The following is a 25,128-nucleotide window of genomic DNA, read 5'->3' on the forward strand; positions in this document are numbered from 1 at the left end:
TGTCACCCAGCGCCGCCGGGGCCCTGCGCGGGGGCCCGGCCCGGCGCTGCCCCCGCAGCCCGCGCAACGCCCGGCGGCCTCCCCCCGCCCGCGGCACAAGATGGTGGCGGGGCGGGGCGGCCCGGCGGCGGCCCCGCGGGGCGGGCAGGAAGCGGCGCCGCGCCCGGGGCCGCGTCCCGCCATGGGGGTGACGGTGGAGGTGCACCGCGTGTACCGGTACCCCTTCGAGCAGGTGGTGGCCAGCTACCTCCGCAAGGTAACCGGGGCAGGAGCGCCTCACGGCGGCGGCGGGGCCCGCTCCGGGGCCGCTCCGCTTTACTCCAGTTCCTCCCTTACCGGCTGGCTCTGCCGCCCCGTTCTCTCGCAGGCGGCCCTTCTTTGTTCCTGCTTGCGCGGTGGCTGTGTGGAAAACAGTAACTCTTGCCCGTGGGAGAGAGAACCGGCGTGGGTAACGCGGGGGAGCGGGGCCGGGGAGCAGAGACCGGCCTGGTGCCTTCGTCCCGCCGGGGGGAGCAGGGCACGCCGTGTGCCCTTGCTGTGCGGCCCCGCTGCGGGGCCTTGTGGGTGTGCGGGCCCTTCCCGCAGCTGAAAACTTGGTTTTCCTCTTTATCAGAGCTTTTTTGCACGCTTAGTTGAATGCTTGGCCCTTCTCCGCCCGAGGTGCTGGTTGCGCGGCGGTTGCGTACGAGGCTCTGGAGCGTAGCGGTCCCCCTCGCGCTGCCTGGCACCCCGGGGTGCCCGGGCTGGGTCCGGCACCCTGCCCGTGGTGGCTTCCATCAGCCACCGGCCCTGGTGCGCAGGACAGGGCGGGCAGCGCCGCCGCCGAGGTGGGAAGCGGGTGGCCATTCTTGGCCAGAAACAGCCCGACCGCTGCTTGCCAGCACGGTCAAAACACGCGAGAGGGACGTTGACGCAGTTAACGGAGCCACGAAATCTTGCCTGTTGCCGCAGGTGTTGCTCCGCCGGCGTTGCGTGCCCGTCTGTGGGCCGTGGTGGACTCTCTGGGGTACGGCGTGGCTGCCTGTGGCACAAGGGGTGTGCACAGCCGGGACGGCTGCACCGGCCCTTCCAGGGGCTCTGCCGTGGTGCGTGGGATCTCTTCGAAACAAAGATCGGATCTGTAGAAATGAATTCCGCTTTCCTGCCCTTGCAGAATGCTAACCCCGGCGTCGCTGCTTGGTGCAGTATGGCTTTTGGCCTGGTAGTGCAACAATCATTAGACTTTTAAGTAGGCTTTAAAATGAAAATGTTTTGCAGTGGCAGAAGGCTGTGTTAATGGCAGGTAAACAGCATTTCCGTGTTGCATCTGCTCCCAGCAAAACAGCATCCTGCTAAATTTTCCTTCTGAGCACTGTTGTCTCTCAGACCTAAGCTCCAAGCTGTGCATCAAAACTGTTCTTTTTGGTGGCGTTTTACTTTGAACAGTAGGACAGAAATAGGGCTTAATTCTGATCTTTATTACAAGCTGATGCTGGCCTTTCCCCCCCTAGCTGTGACTGGTTTTTGTGAACACCAAGGTGAAGAATAGAGCAGGCTCCATTCTATTTGTTTTGGCCATGTGTGTTTAAGCATTAACAACAGAAGTGAGCAGCTGTATAGCGCAGGGCACTTCCTTGGCACAGGACCCCGTATTTGTGAATGTTCTCGGCAGGACAAGATGTTTAAACAAATGTTGACTTTGGGCTAAATTCATCCTTGCTGCAAACAGCTTAACGCACAAGGAAGGATTCTTTTTTTGTCCGAGCTAGCAGCCAGTTCTCCACCTCCTGTTAGCAGAGACCTGGCTTTGCCAGAGGCAGTGCCAAGAGGAACGCGGAGCGTCCCCGCTTGCGAGACACGCGGCCGGCTCTGGCCCCGGGCAGCTGGGCGACTGGTGCACAGCAGAACTGGGCTGAACGCGCGGGGCTGTCCTGCGGCTGTGCCCGCCCGGTGTTCTGCCGCGGCGCGGGTGCCCAGGGCAGCCCTGGCCGGCGCGGCGGCGGAGCAGAGCCCCGCACACTCGCGTGCAGCCGGGGCAGCCCCAACGGCCAATTCATCAGCGGTGCAATGACGACCTGCCGTGTGCAGCCTTGCGCCTGCTGCCGCCGTCCCGGGCGCTGGGAGGCAGAGAATGCCTCCTGCTAAGTAACCTTTTATTAAAAATTGTCAGATCCTTAAAAACTGGGTTGGTTTTATGAGTTGGGGTGGGAGTAGAAGTGCACTTCTACCAAGAAATAAGATTTTCCTGTTTGCTGAAAGCCTGTAAAGATGGCATTGGGCTTGCTGAAGTCACCAGGCTTCTGCACGTGCTCTCGGCAGGGTTGGCTTCTTGTCTAGAATGTCCATTTCATGAGGAGATGACTGATGAAGCTTTAATATATGTGGCGGTATGGTTTTTGTTTTAATTGACCACCTATTTTTTTTTCTGGTGTTTGGTGGCTCAGTACAAAATGGAGTTGGATTCCTGTAGTGGTGTCATGCCCCGACTGAAAACCAAACTGTCATGTAGGTGAAGTTCTTCTACAAAGGGAAAACCCAAAATATCCTCACGAGCCGAAGTGCTAGAAATTTGAGCAGTAAAGATGCTTAGTCTGGAGTCTTTCTGTTCCTCATCTGTTTCTGTTAACTATCTACAGCTATTCTTTCTTTGCCCTGGAACAGGACTGTGCAAAGGTGCATTTAAGGTTTTCTTCAAAAAAATAGAAAGGCAAAAGAGCAAGCCTTTTTTTTCCTCTCACCCTGCTGCAAGAAAACCTGAGCCGTGTCTCTGGCAAGCCTGGGCAGTAGGATTTGCTAAGCGCGTAGTTTAGACTGCCACACTATGGCTAACCAATGGATGTGCTCTGAAATACTAATTTGAAAACTGAACAAACTTGGGAGAGAAGGCAGGGCCTCCTTTTGCTGATTTCCCGAGTGTCTGGCAATTAGGGGTGAGAGGAGAAGCAGAGTGAGTGCTTTTCATTGTGAAAGATTTGAACCAGAGTAGAAATGCAAATGGAAATTGCGTTCTGGAGTATACTGCCACATGACTTGAGAAGGGCAGTTGGAGGTGAATAGTGAGGCTAATTATCACAGCCAGAAGCACCGAGCAGAAAGGTTAAAATAATCCTCATTTGTATGTGGCAGCAAAGTGCATCACATGCTTTTAACCGGAATTTGATACGATTGAAACAATCATTGCCATAGTTACTCATACATGCCATCGTTAAAGTTGACTTCAGGGCTTCTGCTCTTGTTCACTCTCTTGCTTCTCTGCAAGTTGAACCTTTGAATGTTATGTTGCAAAAGAGGGTGGGAAGGTGCAGCCAGACGTGCTTTCAGAGGAGACCAAAGCCAAAGCAGTCGGGGTTCTTCAAGGGCATGTTTGTGCCAAGACATCTCCTGGCTCACAGAAATCCCACATATTGCCTCGACTGGGGCGTTTTGTTGTGTGTTGGCTGCAGTATATGGTCTCTGAGGATGGAGCACAGAAGTCGCTCCGGCTGTGGAAAGTGTCAGTGTGGGCTTGGGTTTTTTTTTGCCTCCTCCGTGCATCTCTCAGGTTAGGTATAAAACGTCGCTGCACTCTGCAGCAAATCACACCCGGCTTCTCTAGAAATGTGCTCTTACCGCAGAGGTGCTTCCATTACGTTGAATCAGAAAGAAATAGGTGGTAATCAGATGGACAGCCTGCTACATCAGATATTGGGGTACATACTCTTGTATGTTGGTTTGAAAACGTGCTAGAAAATATTCTGCCTTTGCCACATATTTCTAGAGAAAACAGCCCCTCCGTGGTCAGTGTGGGAGGGCCGGCGCTGGCAGGGCACGATCCTGAGGGCTGTACTGGGTGGGTCGGGTGGAGGGTGGTCTCAAGGGCCACTTTCTTGCTGCCAAGTACAGCTTTCGGCAGCTGCGGTGTAGGTGGGGAAGAATCCTGCTGGAAGTAGGGGCATTGACTTCTGCCATACCCGTCTGATGCGCCTGGGCTCGCGTGGCCGGTGCCCAGGCAGAGCCGCTGGCTGCGGGAAAGCCTCACTTCTTAGGCTTTTGTGGGGCGCGGAGCCGGGGGAGTCTCGCCCCGTGCCCAGGGGCCGGAGCCTGCTGAACCGACCGCGGTTTCTGCTGGGGTGGCCTTTAGGTTAGTGCAGGTGTCGTTTTAAAGTGAGCCCGTGAACTGTAAATCAAACGCTTAGTTCAAGTATGACAAATTGATTTGTATTTGAAATAAGCATCTGTACGTGAAAGGCTTTTGTGTTTATCGATCTTTATCACAGCGAGTAATCTGTGCAGTGGGTTTGCTAGGCCTTTATTTTAATTTACGTTTATTTGCAACCACCACCTTTCCAAACCAATAACAAAGTGGAGGGTTTAGCTGGTTTTGCAGTGTCACCGCTTCATTTCCTTGCAGTTAAAAAAGAAAGAATCGGAATATTTATGAATTTAAATGTTATTATTTTTTTGCAAGTCTTTGAAGCTGTCTTTTTGATTTATGCGGGCTCCATTTGATCTTGCATGTAAAACCAGCCCTTCATTGCTTTGAAATATTTCATTTTTATACAAATCATCATGTGTAACCTGCAGTGATTTCTCTCTGCTGCTAAACACAGTGCCACTTTTAAAGGCCTGCTAAGTAACTTCTAAGAAACACGGCTGTGGTTAGAAACCGCTGCTTTTGATAAACGATCTTACACGTTCCAGTTAGGAAAGGTATGTGGGGTCTTAATTCCCTGGATTCTGGATAATGACGACTGCAATCAATTCTGCTTGTTGTTATTTGTAGAAAACAATCAATACGTTTGCAGGAAGACCGAACGAGGGCACAGGAATTCTTCATCCTATTTTAATTGTCAGGTTTTGCAAGTGGAGGAGAGTGCTTCAATCTGGCAGGTGTGAAATGAGAGGTAACCCCGTAACAGCTGGGGTACCCCCCGTGCTGGGGTGCCGAGGGGTTTCTGGGTATGGGAGTCTCTGTGCTTCCGAACTGCTGTGCGCTGGTACCACGCTTGCAGCTCTGCATCTGTAAAACGGGCTCTGACGTCTTCAGGAAACACGACCGGCAGCCGGCGTAGGAAAAAGGCATTTCAAAGCTATGGAGAGCTTAAAGGCAGAGTCAGCTTCGTGGCTTCTGCTGTTGCTGATTTGTTTGGGGTTCTCCTAGTGTGACGGAGGAGAAATGTCTTTAAAATAAGAAAATCAATATGGAAAGAAATCTGCTACAGGAACTCATTGGAACAATTTAATTTAAAAAAAAAAAGTATGCACACTTCGCCTGGATAACTGTTTCTTTTTCATAAAAGTATAGTGTTTTGAGTTACAGTGTTTAGAGTTGTGCTTCCCCAGGTGCAGTCTGAGATGCAGGAAATGCGTTGGCTGCAGTCTGCGAAGGGTTTGGCGAAGGCAAGGCGTGAAGGTTGTACCGGAGCAAGGAGAGGGATGAGATTTGCTCCTGTGTCAAGTAAGTAGACGGGCCTCAGGGGCCTCCTCTGCTCATGCATTGCCAGAACAACGAGGGGGTTGTGTCGGTCCCCTCCTGGTGGGCCCTCGGGCAGCTTGGCACGCGCCGAGCGAGGGGCCGTGGCTGAGGAGCGGTGCTGTGCTCCGCTCCGCCTCAGCGGGGGACAGGCAGAGCCCCCAGCCGTGCCCACCCGAGGCAGGTGCCCTGCGTTTGCAGGCCGGACCACAAGATGGCATTCCCTCCTCGCCAGGTGCCGCCGGCGCTGCGGGAAGGGCCTTGGGTGCTGGGGGACTCGGGCAGCTCTGGGGTTCGGCGGGTTGCCCTGCCTGTCCTGCTGCCCTGACAGCAGGCAGGAAAGCTGGGCACCCCAGCCAGATTCTGCCCGCCCGCTCAGCCTGCAGCCCCGTGCTCCCGGCCAGCCCCGGCACCCTCTCCGGTGCTGGTTTGCAGGCACAGGCTGAGGGGACGGTAGCTGTGTCTTTGGGGGTCCCAGGGACGTATGGCGAGAGCAGGTCGGCAGCCCTTCCCTCAGCACCCCGAGTCCTCTCCTGGTGCAGGAGTGCCTTTTGTGGCATGGCCAGCATCCGTGCTCTCGGTGAATGGCGCATAGTGGGAGCCGTGACGTTTGGGCACGACCGTGGGTTAGCGGCACAGTAGTGGCTGCCTCTCTTCTGGCACTTCCAAATTTTGGAAGTCCTTGCTCTGCCGTGTGGCCCAGCACAAGGAGTAGGGGGTGAGGGTGCCGGAGCTGGTGCCCTGTGTGACTGCTGGGACGGTGGCAGCGCCTGCCCCGCGCCCTTGCTGAGCGGGAGAGGTGATGCCGGGCAGTCTGCATTAGCGCTCCCAGCAAGGAGACCGCAGGGCAGGGCTGAAGCCCTCGGGCTGGTGGGAGCCCCTCAGGGGGGATGGGACTCCTGTGCCTCTGGTGCTGGGAAGGAGGATTCAGGGACTGAGTTACTGCAGGGTTGAAATAACAGTCAGGCTGAGATCTCTTTGTTCTCTGCTGCTGTTAGCTTTGGCATCCCTAGGGAATGGAAGCCTTGCAGGGAGGCTGTGGCTGGCTGGAAATGCTGTTTTTGTGGCTGTTAGACTCTCCTAGCCATTACGTCTGCTTGTAGACTTGTAATGTTCTTTCTTTTACTGTGCTGTGTAGGAAATTGAGTCTATTTCTGTTTAAATACTGGGGTAATAGAGCCTGCTATTTAGTGAAAGATTTATGTAAATGGCTCTTTGTTTCACACGATTGGGCCTTACAGAGTGTAAGTTACATCGATAATGTAATTATGCCACTACTGCCATTTCTAAGCATCACGTTGTGGAGAAGCCTCCAATTTCTGTATAGAATAGGACTTGAAAACCTTGCACTTTTAAAATGAACTTTTATTCTGCAGCAAGAAAAAATAGTAGAGCTGGATTATAGAACAGCCTGTTCTGGAGTCGTTGACATTTTTAGCCTAGAACCCAAGATTTATACCACAATTTTGGAGCATCTCTTATTGCACATCATCATTGCGTTACGTAAACTGAGTTAGTCTTAAAATGCAATTTCCCCACCTTTCCTAAAGCTTTGTATTTTGGTTAATGTTAATCTTTATCTGGTGGTCAGCATTTCTCAGTGTGGCGTTTGTATTAGTGTGGAGGTGACAGTAACTTTTAGATATTCTTTAAGCTCAGTAAATTATCCCACACTTCAAATTTTAGAGTTCATTATCCACGTGAATGTTGATTGCTTTTTGCAATGGAGAGTAAGGTCCTCGTAGCCTCCCCTGTTTCATCTCTAGCCAGAGGAGTTTTGTAAGTTCCAAAATAGACTATGCATCCTTAGAAGTCCTGTTCCTGGGCATACATTTGTTGTGTAGGATGTTGTCCTATAGACAACCTATAAGATTTTGGCATAATTCCTGTGCAGCGGAGGTCTTGGAGCGAGAATCTCTTTCTTCCAGCCTTGAAACAGCTAGTCTGTACAGCCTAAGGAAAATGGGGTTACCCTGAGCAGGAACAGGCGCTGAGCAATCCCTTATCCCTGCTGCACGCCAGCCCGAGCAGAAGAGCGTGCCCTCTTGCCAGGGTGGACCCACACTGCAATCTGAAGTGGTGTCCCGCTGTCACGCTCTCCTAGCAGCTTTTGCAAGGCAGTGAAGTGTTACGTACCAGAGTCTGCATTCAGGTGACGCGGCGCTGTACCTTTCCACTTTTTCCGTGAGGAAATAGGTTGTGGCTGGGCGTGCTTAGCGGCAGTGACGAGCAGCTTGCTCTCTGCGGAGTGCAGCACGGGGGGCTTTGGCCCGTGGAGCTGCCCCACTGCTGAAAGCTCTGCCTAGCCCTCATTTGAAAAACGTGATGTAGGTCAAGAGCTCGCATCTTCGTTTTCGTGGTATGGAGGGTGGGTGGAAGATGTCTGTATGCCGCAGCAAAAGCTAGCGTCTCTCCTTCAGGCGATTTTTCTCATAGCAGTATTGTGGGCTTTCTGTTTGTTCCCTAATCTTACTTGCTAAGCTAATCCTACTAAATTCTTCCTTTCCACTAACTTGACTGGAGACTGCAGACTGTTAATACAGCTCATACCTGTTGAGAGAAGCTGTGAAACTGCTTCGGACTTGACAAGTGACAGCTAGCAATTTCCTTTTACCCATGTGAGAAGTGGTAATCTTTACCCTGTGCATTTTTATCCCAGTATCCCAGTCCCATGGAGAAACATGTCACGGCTGTAGAAACAGTGGAAGAGAAAACAGGTAAGCTGCCTGACTTTTCTTATAGAGCTAATTAAAATTTTTCATAACCTTTAAAATTAATTATGTAATAGCTCTTATTTCAGTAGAAGCTGGGCACTGCAGAGGTGCCTGGGATTCCTGTGTGCTGGGTGTTGTGTAAGCAAGACCAAGAAAATATTACCGCCCCCACAAAGCATGTGTTTTAACCCCATTAACTATTTGAATTTTCAGCTTATTCTGAGGCCATTAGACACTGTACGCGTGGTTTCTCTGTAGCATGTTTTTTTGTTGTACGGTTCCTTGGCGTTTCTGTGATGATTCCCATCTGCTCTACAGATGAGATGTAAGGCCCTGGAAGGAAGCACAGTGCGCTGTGTGAATCGAGCCTCGGGCGCTCCACAGGCATAGCACTACTTGGCTTTCATGATCCCTGCCTTTGGAGGGATCGTTTGCTGTTTTACTTCCCAGATGAGGGCATAGTTCCAGGAATTAGAGACTTGTGTGGTGGCCTTCTAGGATGGTGACACTCAGAAAGCGATCACAGATTCCTCAGTCTCTTGCTTTATCAGTCAGAATTCCTGAAATACTGAAATCAGATGTTACCATTTCCTAGTCATATTGATGGGAAAATAAATCTCGGGTCAGAGCGCAGCTCTCAGACCAGATCCGCTGAGACACGTGGATTTTTGTTTTCCAGTTGCTGAGCTTGCAGGAAACGTTTGCAATTAGGCCCTTAAGGTAACGTGTCTGTGCAGAGGATGTATTAAACTGTTACGCTCCCACGAGGGAAACAAGTACCGTAGGACTTTGCATGGAAATAACCGCCTTTCTTCCTAATATGGCAACGGTGATCAAATGCTCATTTGGGATGAGATAAGACCTTGTGGACTTTACAGTTTCGTTCCCAAATGCTTGTGGATGCTCTTTATCATACATTTGGAGACGTGTTCTGTCTTGCAGCTCAGGTTTAACGGTGGCTCTTAATTCCAGGCTTATGCTTTCTTTCCAAGCAAGGTTAGTGAGGCGGCCCTGAGACTCAAGAAAGACGAGCATCAGTGCTGCCATTGCTGTTTTCCTCAAATGCAGTAAACCACTCTTCCCGCAGAATGCTTTTCTGCTTTACAGTAGATGCTCCATGTTATTAATGGGATGTGTTTTAGCGTTCTGGAAACTGAACCCCACAAAGTTTTCATTGCACAGACCCCACCAAATGCAACCGTTCGAGAAGGTACTCTTTTATCCTGGAGAAGTCTTTAACCTGGGCTGCCTGCCAGCTGGCGTCTTGTTCGGTAGCATTCTGTTCTTGATCTGGGTCATTAAATATTAAAAGGCAAAGTGATTCTAAAAGCCAGCCGTTTTTTGGAGGTACTAAATAACTGTAATTTGTTTCCTAATAGATAGTTTTGTCCTTGTCACTGGGTCCAACTCAATACAAAAATAAACTTGTGATGAGACAGGACTGTTCTGTAAATCTCATACACAGCGTGTTTGCCCAGAGAATGAGCCTGACAATATAAATTGGGGTGGGCATAGAAATAAACCAGAAGGTAGCTCTGTATGTTGGTCTGGTAGCTCGGTCGCCTGAGCTTTTCCCTCACTCCAGTCCTCGGCCACCCCGGTGCCACCAGGAGCAGGGCTCTCGGGGGGGTCGTGCCAGACCCTGCGTGCACCCACACCACCTGGCGCTGGCACCGGTGCTGCCTGCAGTGCTTTGCTACTCGGGAGCACCACCGTAGGTGCCAGTAAAACGTTTGTACCACACGCTGGATAAGGGGGGTCTGGGTCACAGTGACAGATGCAGATGCCCTCCTCCTGAGGCAGAGCCCAAAATGCCCATAGCAGCCTTATTTACAGCCTTCTGTCAGGCCAAGCAGGAGAGATACTGGGTTATAATTAAAAACAAAACAAAACAAACAAAAAAAAGGCAAACCAAAATCACCCCCCAATACTCTGCTACCTTGCCAGCATTTCTCCTTGCATATTTGCTGTGCTGTGAAGTCTTCCAACTACTTTTATTAAAAAAAAAAGGCAATCTTTGCTGCTGTAACTCTCCCCTTCTGGTTTTCTTTTATCACCAGATTTGTCTACAGGGATTATTTACCGGAGGAGAATTGCAACGTGCCAGAATGTAGTTCCTGAAATTTTGAGAAAGGTAACTACTTTTAGAGAAATTTTGTCAAGTTGTGAAACCTTAATGCTTCACTGTAGTTTATCTTGTTTAAAAGGATCGCATTTCTTGAATTTTTTTTAATTAGAAAAGTTGCTCTTAAAGAGAGTTAAGAGAAAAAAATTCTTGAGGAACTGATTTTATATTTAACTTGAAAAGACACAAGTGTAGCCTTGAGCACACTAAGATAGAACTGGTGGTGGTGGTTGGTTTACAGGCAGCGATGGGCTTTTAACTTTTGTATGTGGAAAAAGTGTTTTAAAATGTTATCTGGGCCACAGTGAAAGTACAGCTGTTCCCCCCACCCCAATATAACAATCTTATGTGTGGTAGATGGCATTTTTGTAAAAGCCCGATCTTGTGGAAATCGGCAAGAAGGTGGCAGTTAGTAATAAACACTGGGTAATTACTTCTAAGCTGAGCTCTTGTATTTCGGATGTCTGATCCATGGCTCCTGAACAGATTGGGTTGTAATCGCTCACAAAGCCATTCTGTAAGTGAATTCAGGGGGAATTAAAATAATACTTAATGTGCCTATAGCATGTTGCAAGTTAAATATGGCATCGTAGGGTCCCTATAAAGAAGGTAAACTGTGATTCCTTAAAGGCTGTAGAAAATAGAAGGACCTGGGTTGTGCAATCCCACAGTGTCTCCCTCTTGTGTCTCTTAGTAACCGTCCTTTCCTCACAGTTTGTTATGGGAGAAAAATTAGCCTTAATCTATTATTCACGTTTTTGCGGAGTATCTTGCAGCAGATAGTCTGTATAAAGGAAAGCACGCTTATATTCATGCATGGTTAAATAACTGTACTGTTTCACAGCCTGCATGCTTAAAAAAATGCACGTACTCTTTTCCTGGTGCTGACGACTCTGTTTTTGCCTCTAAACATGTGTTTGTCTCTTCCAAGCCTCACCTGCCAAGGGGATCATTGATATCATTGCCCTGTACAGGCAGAATGTCAATAAACCGATGTTGAGATGTCATCCCTTCTTTGCCCACACTTGCTAGACCAGGGTCGCGCAGGTTGACCAGTGGGCTCTCAGGGGAGGCGGCCTCCCAGTAGAGAGGAGCTGGAGCGGGGCGGCAGCCGCCGCGCCCGGCAGCAGGAGCCTGCAGAGCTGCAAGCCGTTCGCCTGCTCCCGTGGGTCAGCTGGCGGGTTTGGCTGCCTTGCATGTAACTGCTTGGAAGTGGCTTCTGCCATCCTTTGTAGTAAATCAGTTGTCAGCAGCAAGAGATAAAGCATGAAGTGGAGCGGGTAAGTTGGCCTGTAGTGGTCTTGGAAGTCCAGCTGGGGACCGAGCAGCTTCCCTCAGCCCTGGAGTGGTTGTATGGCCGCTAGTGGCTGCTGAGGAAGCTGGTTGTTCTCGTCAGGGCTGACCGCAGCTGATGTGCCCTCATCCTGAATCCTCAGTCATACCCTCTGAGGCTAGTAATACTTTCGGAATGCTGAGAAATGATTCTACCTTCTTTTTTTCTTTTTTTTTTAAATTTTAAAAAAGCTATCATTCTTCTGCTTCCCAGGTCAGTGTCTTAAAAGTGCCCCACATCTACTTGGAAGAGGAATCTTGGCTTAATATGCAGAAAAGAAACATGGCTATGAAAACTCGTTGCCTCACGTGGACACAGTATGCGTCTCTGAGTGAGGAGTCTGTCTTCAGAGAGAGCTTGGAGAATCCGAACTGGTGAGTGCCGGCCTCTGGGTGTAGCAGTGCCCCTGTGCTGGCTCAGGGCTGCTGCGGCAGGCCCATGGCCCTGCAAAAGGATTTTCTCTTGCCTTTTGAATGCTTGGAATGAGAGGGTCTGAACAATAAATGCTTTGGTATGTCTTGAATGCACTTGAAGCAGCAGCTGTAGATGTCCTGTAGCTTTCCTCTGGCTTGTTCAGATGTGAGGTTAGGTCCTCTGGCCAGAGCACAAATAATTGCTGGAAATTAATTTTCTGTGTGCTGCTCTGCAGTCATAGAAGGCTGCCCCGCTGTTCCTGCACAGCGGGCGTAGCCAGAGTGTTCGCTTTGCTCTCGAGTCTACCAACAGATGCTTGGACAGCAGTTTAAAAATTATCAGCTCCCTCCTGCTTGCCAGCCATTGGCACGGAGCGGGCTTGTTCCCAAACAATTTTCTTTCTCCGGTGCCTGGCCCGCTGTGCCCTAAAGATGTAAGCTGCCGTGGGGCTTTGCCTGGGAGAACACAGGCTTGTGTTTGTGCAGAGTGGAGCCTAGAAGTGTCTTTATGCACATTTACAGCAGGATCAGAGTGGAATTTCTAATTCCTGTAGCATTGAAAGGAGCAGGTATGTGATATGTGTGACTGTCTTTAAAAAAAAGATTTTTATTTCCAGCTGCTGTCAAACCCATCACTTCTTACTTTGTTCTGGTGTCTGTTGTAATTAGTCGTTACTTTTGCCTGGTGATGTTCCCTGGGAAGTGGGCAGAGTTGTCCAGCAAGGTCCATGTGCTTTTGGAAAGCTCTACGCGTGCTAAAGGGAAAAACCCACCAACATGAAATTCCTTGTGGCTCAGGCATTTTTGAAAGCCCTGTGCTGGGATGTTGCTGTTTGAGGACCTGTTCCTCCGGCTTTTTGAACTGTTGTGTTTCAGAAGTTTGCTGGGACCCTCTGTCCTTACTGAGGCTTCCCCTGCATCAGAGCTGCATTGCAGCTGTAGATGTTGGTCCTGTTGGTGTGGAAGCTCTAACTACTGCAACCGGTTGGTCGCTCATGCCCTGTTTTCAAGGCTTTTTGGTTCCACTCTAGGAAAGACACTGTCCTCAGCATGCTGCTGCTGCTCCTGCAGGCTTGTGCAGGGGACGTGTCCGAGCTCGGTGTCGCCACCGCTCTTTCTTGCCTTAAAGCATACTGTGGCAATTGGGAAGGCAGTGGCGTAGCTGAGCTCCCAGAGCGCGGTTGCAGCCTCAGCAGGTTCACTTGCACGGGCTTTCAATGCCTTCCGGGGTGGCGGTGCCTCTGGCGGTACCGTGGGTGCCGGTGCAGGCCGGCAGCTGCAGGAGCCTGCGCACCCCAGCCGTGCTGCCCTGGCCAGGAAGGTTCCCGGGTACCTGGGTGTGCCTGTGCACACCGCTGCCACCTCTTCAGGAGTCTTACGGAGGTAACTGGATCTAACAAATGCTGGCTGGCAAAGCAGGCGTGAGAGTTCAGCTGCATGCAGTATGGGTAAGGTGGCAATCTACATTTGAATAGATGAAGGAATTACACTGTTCAATATCTTCATTGATGGTCTGGATGAGGTGATTGAGTGCACCCTCAGTAAGTCGGCAGATGACACCAAGCTGGGTGAAACTGTCAATCTGCTGGAGGGCAGGAAGGCCCTACAGAGGGACGCGGACAGGCTGGATTGTTGGGCTGGAGCCAACGGTATGAGATTCAACAAGGCTAAATGCCGGGTCCTGCCCTTGGGTCACACCAACCCCAGGCAGCGCTCCAGGCCTGGGGCTGAGTGGCTGGAAAGTGCCCGGCGGAGAAGGCCCTGGGGGTGCTGGCTGACAGCCGGCTGGGCATGAGCCAGCAGTGCCCGGGTGGCCAAGGAGGCCACCAGCCCCCGGGCTTGTGTCAGCACTGGTGTGGCCAGCAGGGGCCGGGCAGGGATGGGGCCCCTGTGCTCGGCACTGGTGAGGCCCCACCTCGAGTGCTGGGCTCAGGTTTGGGCCCCTCGGGACAAGAAGGGCCTTGAGGGGCTGGAGCGTGTCCAGAGAAGGGCAGCGGGACTGGGGCAGGGTCTGGAGCACAAGTGTGCTGGGGGGCGGCTGAGGGGGCTGGGGGGGTTTAGCCTGGAGAAGAGGGGGCTGAGGGGAGCCCTTCTCGCTCTCTGCAGCTGCCCGAGAGGGGCTGGAGTGGGGGGGGGGGCTGGTCTCTGCTCCCAAGTCACCAGTGACAGGACACGAGGAAACGGCCTCAAGCTGCGCCAGGGGAGGTTTAGGTTGGAGATTAGGAAAAACTTCTTCACCGAAAGGGTTGTCAGGCCCTGGCACAGGCTGCCCAGGGAGGTGGGGGAGTCTCCATCCCTGGAGGTATTCAAAAGAAGGGCAGACGTGGTGCTTGAGGATGTGGTTTAGTGGTGGACTTGGCAGTGATAGGTTAGCCGTTGGACTCGATGATCTTAAGGGTCTTTTCCAACCTTAACGATTCCATGATTCTGTGATTAGCAGCCATACTGTTGTGCTGGAGAGAAATAAGAAAACGCACAATGAGGAGACTCAGGTGATCCTGATTAGTGGGAAAATCATACATAATGTCCCTAAAGAGAGAACAACGTGACGAGAATGATGGTAACCTGAGTACAGACAGAAACCTGCCTTTCTCCCCTACTAAGCACCGCTGGGCAGATTTTAGTAGCAATCCTGAAACTCTTCAGGGCACTAAAACTGTGAAGAGAATGAGAAATTTCTGCCCCTCAGTCGGGCACCGTGGGCATGCTGTAGCGGGCAGTTTGTTTAATCAGCTTTAACATGCCATTGTTGAGGATGCTGACAGACGGAAGCAGAGCGCCGCTTTGCTGGCCGGCGCCTTGATCGGACCCCGAGGAGGTCGCCTGCCATCGCCTCTCCCCGCCGCTCCGGGGCGTGTGGTGGGCTCCGCGCCGGGTGGGCGGTGGGGGTGGTGGGCTCAGCAGGGAGCGGGCGGCTCAGGGTGTGGGGGCAGCGCCCTGCAGGCGTGCCTTCTGCAGCCCCGCAGGTCTCGTGTGGCTTCGGTGAGCTGGGGGCTGCTCCCAGGCACGCGTGGTGGGGCCATGCTGATGGGAATCCATCAGAGGGAGTTATAGCTGCCTGTACTGACTTCAGCCCAGCTACTTTGTAGACCAATATGCTGTAGAAAATCAGACCCTGAATCCATTCCCTGCAGGGACCGGTGGCTTAGACGTTTAGCAGAACCTCGTCCGCAGGATGTGGATTAGTTTACCCAGTTTGAGATTGACAGTTATATCCTTTATTATTTTCAGCTAGAGAAATGCGAGTCAGAGAAAGGAGACTGTGACCTTTCTGATGTCCCTAATGGAACTGGGGCAATTGGAATGATACTTGCTTAGTCCCAAGCAGTCAATTTAACCACAGCGTAGTTCTCCTTAACGTCAGGTGGTTATTTTGTCCTTAATAAATGTGAACGCAGGGGTGCCAACTGCCGCATATTCTCGTGAAGTGAATTATTGTGGGCGCTTCCAAGCAGAGCATATAAATGCCTGAAAAGATCTAGTAGCAGACAAACATTACCATAAATAAATTCTAGACCATTGAAAAGGCATGATGAGGCATATCTGTGTATTCAGAGGCCAGAAAGCACCTGTGTTATCTTCTTGGCTGAACTCCTTCGTGTCACTTTCTATTTGGTTTCCTCAATTCAGGTGCTGTTATGGACGAGCATCTCGCCTTGATGCCTAAAGTCCAAAGAAAGCCACTTAGTCCCGGCGGGCAAGGCCTGGCCTCAGGCAGAGCCTCAGGCAGGGTGGGTCCAGGCCTGAGCAGTGTTTGCCTGCAGAGGGTCCGGGGTGGCTTGCCGGCGCTGCCCGGGTGTTTGCCGGTGCTGCCGGGGATGTGGCTCTGGAGGGCTCCAGGGCTCAGAGCTTTCACTGCTGGTATATCAAACCAGTGTGAATCTTGTCAGCTGCTCTCCTCCACTTGCCTGTGTACGTGTCTGGGTTAGTGACGGTTTCTAGAGTGATTTGCTTGCGCTCACCCTGAAAGCGTGCGCTGCGTAGGTGAGGTTTGAGCTTGCTTTCCACCCAGCCGGGCTGGGCAGCGTCTGCACCGAGAGGGAGGGCTCTGGGAGGAGTTGTCTGCGCGCAGTGCCAAACCGAGGCGGGGAGTCAGTGGCAAAACTCCCCTGTAACTGCCTGGATTTATGCTGAAGTTGTGCACTGGCAAATTTCCGTGTGTCTGGGCAGGCTATACCTGTCTTTCCACAGTGGAGAATCCCTGTGTAGCTTGAATTTTGCCTCTGGTGTCATTTGCTGTCCCTCTGTGTTTTGGTTTGACTGCTTTCCCTATCCCCACCAGGAGCAGTTCTTTGCTTTTTCATTTTGTATCTCAGTTTCCATCAGATTCCTTCTATTACCCAGCACTTTCCCTCGTTTCACAGAGCCCGAGGGAGCTGAAGCCTCTCGCAGCACGGTGGGCGCAGGGTGAGAAGATGTCTCCCTGATGTGGGGAGATGCACGTGATGCGTGAGCGGTGCTTGTCAGCTGGAGATGGGAATTAAAAAGATCTCCTGTACAAAAGCTCCCTCTTTTGAAGAGCCTTGCACTGGATGTAACTTTTAATTTAGTTTTGAGAGCCATGCAGGCTTCGGGAACTCTCCCTGACACTGTCTGAACAAGAATATTTCTAGACTTTTCATACTAAAGACACTTTAATTAAACTCCCATCATGAAAACAATTAGACCAAATTTGCCATACTTAACTAGTCAATAATTTAGTAGTTGGATCTCATTAATAGACTTCTCCCTGGCCTGTGTTGTAGTGATGCAGCATTGCCAGCCACATGCTACAGAAATCAATCAGAGATCAATATTTTCCTTGAGCCTCCCTTTTTTTGTCCCCTACAATCATGAAACTGCAAAATGAATAAATAAATCCCAACCAGAGCAGCTGACTTCAATGATGGATTTTTACTGCTGACATCCATCCTGTGGTTGGGGGGCAACCTCTCACGTTCTCCAGCTCCATCGCTTGAACTCGAGGCATTTGTCACTTACCGAATTGCACTGATGGCAATAATACATGGCCGTGGCCCACCGCGGGCATCGGTGGTGCTGGCTTTGCGTGCCTGCTGCGGGATCGGAGTGGGGGGTCCCCTCCTCGCTGTCGGCACTGCCTCTGTCTAGCTTGGGTGGGATGATGCCCTGAGGACTCTGTAGAATTGTACAAGTGTATTTCACTGTGTCTGCAGCTGGCCGTCATGATTCTGGAGACGGCTCTTGTGTCCTCTCCAGACCCCTCTCTGTGTTGCTGCGCTTCGGGCTGCTCCAGGGAGCGCGGTCTTTCCCGAGGCAGAGTCCGGCTGGGCCCCCAGCAGTGCCGACCGCGGGAGGTGGTCCTTACGAACCTCTCGTTACGCCGACCTCCCGGTATCCCGTTACGTTTGCCTTTGGGGTTGTCATACAAAATAACGAGAATGTAAGAGATGAACCCCTTACCCGGGTATCGAACGCTGACTTTCTCACGCAGAGTGCACTCTTCACGTTTACGAAGTAGACAGAACAATAAAAGGGTGTTATGTTCCTGTTTCGCAGGACAGACTTCACACAAAAAGGCAGAATATCAGTTACGGGGGCGGGTTTGCTCAACTGTGTGCTGGAAGCTTTCGCTCAATCGTTTTTAAAACAAGGTGTGAAGAAGGTAAGTGATTTATTGCTTGAATTTCTTCCCTGAATTATATTCTAAATTTTTTTCAAATCACCAGATCATCTGGGCTCAAAATTAAATCGATGTTTTAAGTCTGCATTCTTTACACCTTTTAATTGTTCAAAAAATATTCGACCTTTTCTTTTGTCTACAGAGAATAAGCAGAACAAAAATGAATTTAGTTTTGTTATGGTAATAGTCTTATTTCAAATACATTTTAAAACACGGCAGGTATGACTGTATCAGTTTCTGTAATTCCTTCTTATTCCTGATTTCCCCCAGGCATTGAAACAGTTCTTTTTCCTAATGCCTCATTGTGCCAGCTAATACTGTAATAATAATTTGCGGTTCTGCAGCACCTTTACCCTGAAATAGTCAAAAGTAGTCAACATGAATTTATATCATGTCACGCATTTTTCTCCAGTAATGTTAGATTTTTTTTGGCAGCTTGATGTATTTACAATAGCCACAGTCAATCTCCCCGTAGCAGTTCTGTATACTTCAATAGGTCTGCCTTTCAGTGAGAATTATGAAAGAGGATAAAAGCTATCCAGCTATCCAGCAGAGCATCCCAAGGGAGGTAGTGTTCAAAGGCCTTTCGTCTCTGGGAGTCATGTCATATTGATAAACAAGGTTTAACAGCAGTGTCTCCTGGAGCGTTCACTGGGAAATGAAGTTTCGTGGAAGTCTTGTTCTCTGGAAGTTTGTGCCTTGAAGAGATCTGGGGGTTCAGGTTGTGCTGGGTAGACTGTTTAAAATGTACACTTGATGAAGAAGGAGCAAGAAGGAGGAGGAAGAAATATTTAACTAAACCTTTTTAATGAGAAAGTAAGAGAGGTTTGGGGGTTTTAACGTTTTTTTTCCTTCCCCCACCTCTAGTTTGTATCTTGTTTTAGATAATGAAAGCGTACGTATGTGCCTGAAAACATGGCATTTTCATGGTGAGCTCATGAATCTTGTGTGCTGCAAGACTATAATGAACCTATATTTACCATTATTTATCATTTTTTAGTTATCTAATGGAGCAATTAGGTGAACTTAGATGTCCACAGTTCAGATCATGCCTTATGGCATTATTTATTCATGGGGACCAAGTGGTTAATGGGTTGGGTTTTTTTGTTTGTTTGGAGTTTTGGGGTTTTTTTTTTGGCTTGGCTTGGGTTTGTTTTTAAGTGGCCATAGTAGTGTCGTGTCTTTTCTCCCACCGAAGTCAGTGGGTGCTGGAGCGCGGAGCTGGGCTGTACCCGCAGTCCCTTCGGGCACTCTGCTCTCGGTGGCGCGGGGGCCGACAGCCCCAGCCTCTCGTTCGTGCTTCAGAAGCTGATTTTGGAATCTGTGCCCCAAGAGCTGTAAATGGAAATGTATTTCAAACGGCACGGCTGTTTATTCGTTTGCTTATTCTTGATAACTATAGGATCTTTTTGTTGTGGCTTTAAAGGAAAAAAAGCAGTAGACAGCTCTGCTAGGGTAAGCAATGACTGTGAGCAAGGAAACTCGTCCTGGCGGCTTGTGACAGCGCGGTGCTAGCAGATAAAACAAACTAGCTCACAGTGTCTCTACAGTGCTGCATTAGAAATCCTTTTGCAATTTTGGCTATGTCTGCAGATCTGGGAAAACAGAAAAATACAAGCGCACCAGATCTGCTATAAACGTACAGTCTTGCCTGTTTTTTTCCCCCGCCTCCAAAACATCCGTCTCCCTAAGGCAGCAGCTGTATCTGTGCATTCCATTTCTTCTAAGCTGTTAGACAGGGTTCCTTTGTGGCTTGGCCACAGAGTAGTTTTGAGGTGCGTTTTACCCAAATGTAATAAAAGGCAATACAAAGATGATATTTAAACTTTTGAAATATGTGTTGCGTTAATGACGATGCTTGATAAATGTTCTCCAAGCTTCTATTTACTTCTTACCTTCCAGTACCTGATCTGCATCCTTCCTAACGCCCTGACCAAAAGGGCATTGCTTTTCTTGTACCTGCTGTAATCGGCTGGAATTTGCAAGGGTGTTACTTTCAGAGCCAAACCATGATTCCTGCTGTACCTCCTCAGCCCTGACAGCAGCGCGCGTCTCCATCCGCCTGCGTGGAGAGGCTCCGATGAGATAAGGGAGCAAGGAGACGGTGGGAGGCAGCAATGTGAGGGGGCGGAGGAAACGGAGGAGGGGATGAGCCGCAGGAAGAGCAGGAGGAAATAATGTATGAATATTAAATTTTGTGAATGGCTACAGAAAAGCTCATGTATTCACACAGTCAAATATCTTTATTTTATAGAAAGAGAGGGAAAAGCTACTATTCGTGAAACTATTCATAGACACCAAAGGCACTGATCTTTTTAACCGTTATCTTCGTAACTGAGATATGAGCCTAGTCTGTGGGTAGGGTTTTTTTTTTAATGCCTGACTGAATGACAGTGACATTTTATGGCTCATCATATTTGTCACATTTCTCTTGTTTTATTCTAACTCCGAACAAAAATATAGGAGACAAATGTCCCCTGCCCTGCTTTTGTAGAAGGCGTAGTACATTTGGGTCGAAATTACAGCATTTATTATTATTTTTTTTCTTACCTGTTCAGAAAAGGTATTAATGAATGTGTGCGCCCACCTTATTGACAAGAAAACTTACCTCCTGAGTAATCCAAAAGTCTGAGCAGAAATGCTGGTAAATCCCAGCTCCCAGCACAGCCCATTCTGGGTCTACTGGTGAGAGCCTGGCTTCCCTCAGAGAGGGGAAAGGATGCTCCGTAGTCTGCAGGCGAAGTCTCGAGAAGGTTCCAGCCCAGGGTGGGTAGTGGTGGCCCCTGAAGTCAGCCTTCGTCTGTGGGAGCTTTTAAAATCTGTTTAAGAAGTGGCCTAATTAGTTTGTACGTGTCTGGGTTACGATGATCCCAGCCAGCGTGAAGCAGTGCAGGTGACAGTTACAAGCGATTTTAAGGCACACAGCAAAGGAGCATTTGTAGCAAGAAATTTTTTGTTATGTTGGTAGGTGTTTTATCCGTTGCCTCTTAAATGTTGCAACATTTCTGTCATTTTCACTTCTTGGTTTCTTTTTTAGATTCCTTTTGCTTGACTTGAATATATAAGGAGATGGAAATTAAAGGCCGTGATGTAGTGTTTGTTAAATGATGGAGCTGAGCTCAAGTAACAGATATTTAACTGAATAATGTTTTGTCATGGTTACAAAAAGAATGAAAGGCATTAGGTGCTCTTTTCGGAGACAGCCTAAAATTTTCTGCTAGCCTGTTAAAATGCTACCCTGCTTTTGTCCTGGCGATGGAAATGGGGTACGGACTGTAACATGCATTGCCTGCGTCACATTCAAACAGGCCATTTACGCTTTTCCTGTACATCACCTAACCTCTTATTTAAAACTTGGAGTGGTTGGTAAGGATGTGGAGGATGTTAGAGACGAGATGTGTTCTCTGCCCCTGTCAGCTGGGGGCCTGGCCTGGCTCCTGGCAGATATTCCAGATACAAGCGTAGGCTGCTCAACAAGCCTTGGTGCTGGAGGCTCCTTCCGCCGCCGTTCGGCGCTTCCCCCGTTACCCTGTCGCCCCGCGGCTGGGTCCGTGTGCCCGCTGAGGGTTAGCGTACTCGGGAAAGTGGCCCTCGCCAGAGGAGTCTCCCGCAGCCCTTCCTGAACTGGGGATCTGCTGGGCTCCCGTCCTTTGAGCGCTTTGGGATACTACACCGCATGTGGACGCCTGCAGCAGGGTAGCTGCCTATGGGAGCAGAGCACCTCCACCTCTGAAATATAGAACTATTCTATGGCTTGTCCGTCAGAGAAGCTTTTAAGCTGCAGCTATAGAGGTGCAGAGTTTAATGGGTAGGCAATGTTTGTTCAGCATTTCGAGTGCATCATTGCACTCTAAGCAGTGTAAATTTAGCTCCTTTAAGCCTCTTCTCCTGGGGCTGAGATTTAAGTGTTTGAACTTTAGTTGAAAGGAATATATTGATCAGGCTTTGATTTAGTTGTTCCTCGCTGAAAAGATACTGGGTAATGACTTGTACCTGCCCTTTCGTATTTTATTCATATAATGGAGTCCCCTCTCATTTCCCTTTTCTTCCTCAACACTATTTTGCCTAAAAGTCTGCAGTGCTATGAGGAGTAAAAGAAAAAGCAGTTGTCACACTGTGAACATAATTGATTCAATAAGTAACATTTTTAAATTCCCTAGGCAAACCTCTGAGTCTTCACTTATGTCAATTAGCGCTTCCTTCGGTAAACACTGGCACGTCCAATTTAGACTGATAGACTAAGGTAATCAGCTTATCGCCTTCTACAAAGAACAGGCGTGGAAGATGAACTTTTTTTCATAGATAGAAAATACCTTGTCCATTTTATTGTAGAGATGTGAAAAGAAATTCTCCTGACCTATTTGTTAAAGTTAATTGTCTTTTTTTACCTCCTCTCACAGTGACTCAAACTGAGAAATCTTTTTGTATCTTGACAAACAGAGCATCCCAGGGTAAGCCTTAGCCCCACACAGGTTACAGCTACGCTCCAGGCTTGCTTGAGCCCGCCAGATCCGAGCAAACGTTAGAGGCAGGGTGGGCAAATTACTACGGTTTCAGTGTACAGACAGCCAAAAAGTGGGAGAGAGAAGGATGTTGTGGGTTTCCTTATCTAAAGTGAGTAGTTTTTGCTCTTCACCAAATAGGAAGTGGCTTCTCTCTCACTTTGTACTGAACCTTGAAATTTAGAATTAATTTAAATTAATTTCGAAATAGCGAAGCATCTGGCTGTGAAGCAGTCTGCAGCCCTGACGTGGGAGGAGCGCTTGGTCGACGCTTCCCCCTGTTTTTTCGGGGGCTGCCCTGCTGTAGGTGGCTCGGTGCTTTGCACCTGCGCAGCTGCTGCTGGTGGGTGAGCGCTTAGGGCTCAGTGAACCCCGCAGGCGAACAGGACCCCTGGATTCAACCTACATTTTGCTTTAATTAATAGGTCAGTGTTCGGTAGTTCCTCCTTCCTTCACAGATCAGTCCCATAGAGAAATATTCACCCTCACGGTCCTCTGATGGCATTTTTTACTTCATTTCAGTATTACTTTCCTTCATTATAGAAATAATCACAAGGACTTTTATGGGGAGCTTTCATCCTGCACAGCCAATTGCTTGCGAAGAACGCGAGTGAGGGTATTTCCATGTTAAAGAGGGGCATACCAAGGTGCGGGGTGAGAAGTGCCTTGGTCCAAGCAAAGCAGTGGCAGAACTGGAATAAAACGTGTGAACTGATCAAGTGCCCTGGCTTTGTCCAGCCTTGACTTGGAAGACCTGACTTTGTCCCCTCCGGGTTCCCCCGGGCAGCCTGTGCTGTAAGTGCTCCTCGTGCCCCCCAGGCAGTGGGGAAAACTGCACTGAGCTACTGCGGAGCCATGAAATGCAATTTCTTTTCTTAAGGCTTTACCGGTGTGTTGTGGGGTGCCCTTTCTAATGCAGGAAATACTGAAGTTGTGTGTAAAACTGGCGTTTATTTGTGCTTTTTTTCCCAGGGTATTAAAATAATGGAGACACTTCTTCAGGAGCAGTGTGGGTGATTGTACTCTTAATGAGCAGCTGTAAGTGCAACGTCCGTCTACAGAGGAGAAGAATTGTTTGGAGTTTGTGATACCTATTGCACATTGTGCTCCTTGTAGTTCTACAAACGTATGTGTGTGGGGGGGTTGTCCATTATAAATAGCGTGCACTTTCTGAGGAATTTTCAAGAAAAATACTAATCTGCTGCAGCATTAGGCTCAATGCTATTCCAGAGTTTCTGAATAGTACGTTGATGAAGATGGATGCTGTGTCCTGCATTTCATCCTCTCCTCTCTGTTAATATGAGTGTGACAGTCCTAGTAAAATAAGATGTTGGCTCTGTCTAAGGATTTTTGCTGAGAAGTAGTATGGTTATCTGTGAAGGGAAGATTTGGTCAACTCTCAGAACAAGAGAAAATGGCTATTGATTACCTCCTAACAAATTTTCTCTAAAACCTGTTTTCTCTGCTTTTGCAGGAGAAAATGCATTTGTGTTGAGTTTCCTTGGAACCGTGTATCTTCATTGCCATCGGGATGCCATGGCTGTTGACTGAACTTTACTGGTACCATTTTAACCGAAGAACGAGCATTTTATATGCACAGCTGGGAAAAAAGATGACCGCAGACTGCAGATCTGTTACAAAAGATTAAGGAATCATACTACTTCAGGGAATGTTGATCATGAAAATCACAGGGGAACAAGTGCAAGCTTGGAAGCAGCATCTTCTTGTGAATTGGTGCTATAATCTCTAGAGACTGAGAGTTTGGTAAGGGAACATGGGAACATAGAGCAACAAACCAAAAATAGCCCTCGTTGCTATGAAGACACCCTTGTCTAACCGTGTCTTACCAAGGGAGGTGCAAGCACGCCCCGTGCGCTGTTTATTTCACAGCTTAATCCTGTGGGGTAGGGGCTTCATTCTGCAGAGATGGAGCTGAGCTGTAGCAGCGGAGCAGGGTTGCTGGTTCCCGCTTGAGTCACTCGTTACTGCAGTTCTGATTGCTGTGTTGGAGATATTTGGTTATTATACCCCTGCCGGCACGATTATTTTCAGCTGTAAAGATATGCCTCAATACAAGTTTTGCATATATTTGAATTCTTTCAAAAAGTGTTTCTGTCGTGTTGCTTCTGAATAGAAGAAGAAACCTGGAGGGGAATTGATGAAGTGCGAGTAAAGTTCCTGACAAAGGGTGTCTCATACACTTCTCCTTTTGTTCCACACACCACATCAGGATAGTTCTATTTCGTTTAAAATTCACATGAGCAGAAACCGTCTTTGATACCCTTTAGTGCGTTAGGGTAATACCACACTTTACAAATAGCCCCATTAAAGTCTGCATGTGTTCTTTGTGGAGCTTTGAACCGGTTATTTGATTGCCCTAAAGCAAAATGATTGGCTTTGCGTTTTTTTCAGTGTGGGTTATGGTTATGTTTTATTTTCTCGAATGCGATGTAAACTCTCAGTGGAGTCTTCCTTACGCTGCGCCTGAGCGCTGTGGCCCTGCTTATTTCAGTGTTTAATGGTCTCGGCTATCCTGTTCTGGAGCTAGATGAGCGTGCTACGGGAGAGCTGAGCCACAGACCGTGGCCGCACGGCAGCTCTCCTGTAGCGCAGGCCCGCGTGCCCCTGCTTACGTGGCTGGTGCTGGAGGTTCACACCACGGGAAATGCTAAAATGCTAGCCCGTGCTGTGTGATGAAACCCATGGCATGATCCGTAGGAAATGACTCTGTTTTGCATTGGCACAGCGGAGCAAAACGCTTTCCTTCGCCTTTCTTATTTCCGCTGTTAACTGATTCTTGTGAATTTGGACTCTGAATACTGAACAGTAAATATTTATGAAATGTAATGGCCAGGACTAAATACATTCATTAGCATATTTATTTTTATTGAGTTGCTGCGTTGTGCGCCTGAGGAAATTATGAAATTACTTCTATTAGAACTGCTGTGTACAATTTTAGGACTAACATT

At 49.0% G+C, this 25,128-nt stretch overlaps 1 protein-coding gene across 5 annotated transcripts; it reads left to right on the forward strand.

Annotated features, from left to right (window-relative positions):
* The first annotated feature begins 126 nt into the window (after positions 1–126).
* PRELID2 (PRELI domain containing 2) lies at positions 127–24,253 on the forward strand. Of its 5 annotated transcripts, XM_064458224.1 has the most exons (8): positions 127–256; positions 5,302–5,416; positions 8,091–8,148; positions 10,206–10,279; positions 11,817–11,977; positions 17,534–17,639; positions 23,132–23,197; positions 23,634–24,253. In XM_064458224.1, the coding sequence occupies exons 3-7, from the start codon at positions 8,103–8,105 to the stop codon at positions 23,174–23,176; spliced, it is 432 nt and encodes a 143-aa protein (XP_064314294.1). In that variant the 5' UTR covers positions 127–256; positions 5,302–5,416; positions 8,091–8,102; the 3' UTR covers positions 23,177–23,197; positions 23,634–24,253. The 5 variants fall into 5 exon arrangements, 4 of the variants coding, with proteins under 4 accessions (XP_064314294.1, XP_064314291.1, XP_064314292.1 ...); XR_010374122.1 differs by lacking the exon at positions 5,302–5,416 and having other exon boundaries at positions 129–256; positions 23,132–23,285; XM_064458221.1 differs by lacking the exon at positions 5,302–5,416 and having other exon boundaries at positions 129–256.
* The last annotated feature ends 875 nt before the right edge of the window (positions 24,254–25,128 follow it).

Source organism: Phalacrocorax carbo, chromosome 8 (genome assembly GCF_963921805.1).
Source record: "Phalacrocorax carbo chromosome 8, bPhaCar2.1, whole genome shotgun sequence".
Taxonomy (NCBI): Eukaryota; Metazoa; Chordata; class Aves; order Suliformes; family Phalacrocoracidae; genus Phalacrocorax; species Phalacrocorax carbo.

Bases quoted from the DNA above. Each gene is read 5' to 3' on its own strand.
- PRELID2 (XM_064458221.1), top strand. From the start codon at position 182: ATGGGGGTGACGGTGGAGGTGCACCGCGTGTACCGGTACCCCTTCGAG. The intron at 10,280-11,816 runs GTAACTACTTTT...TCTGCTTCCCAG, and splicing joins TTCCTGAAATTTTGAGAAAG to GTCAGTGTCTTAAAAGTGCC. The intron at 11,978-17,533 runs GTGAGTGCCGGC...CCTGTTTCGCAG, and splicing joins AGCTTGGAGAATCCGAACTG to GACAGACTTCACACAAAAAG.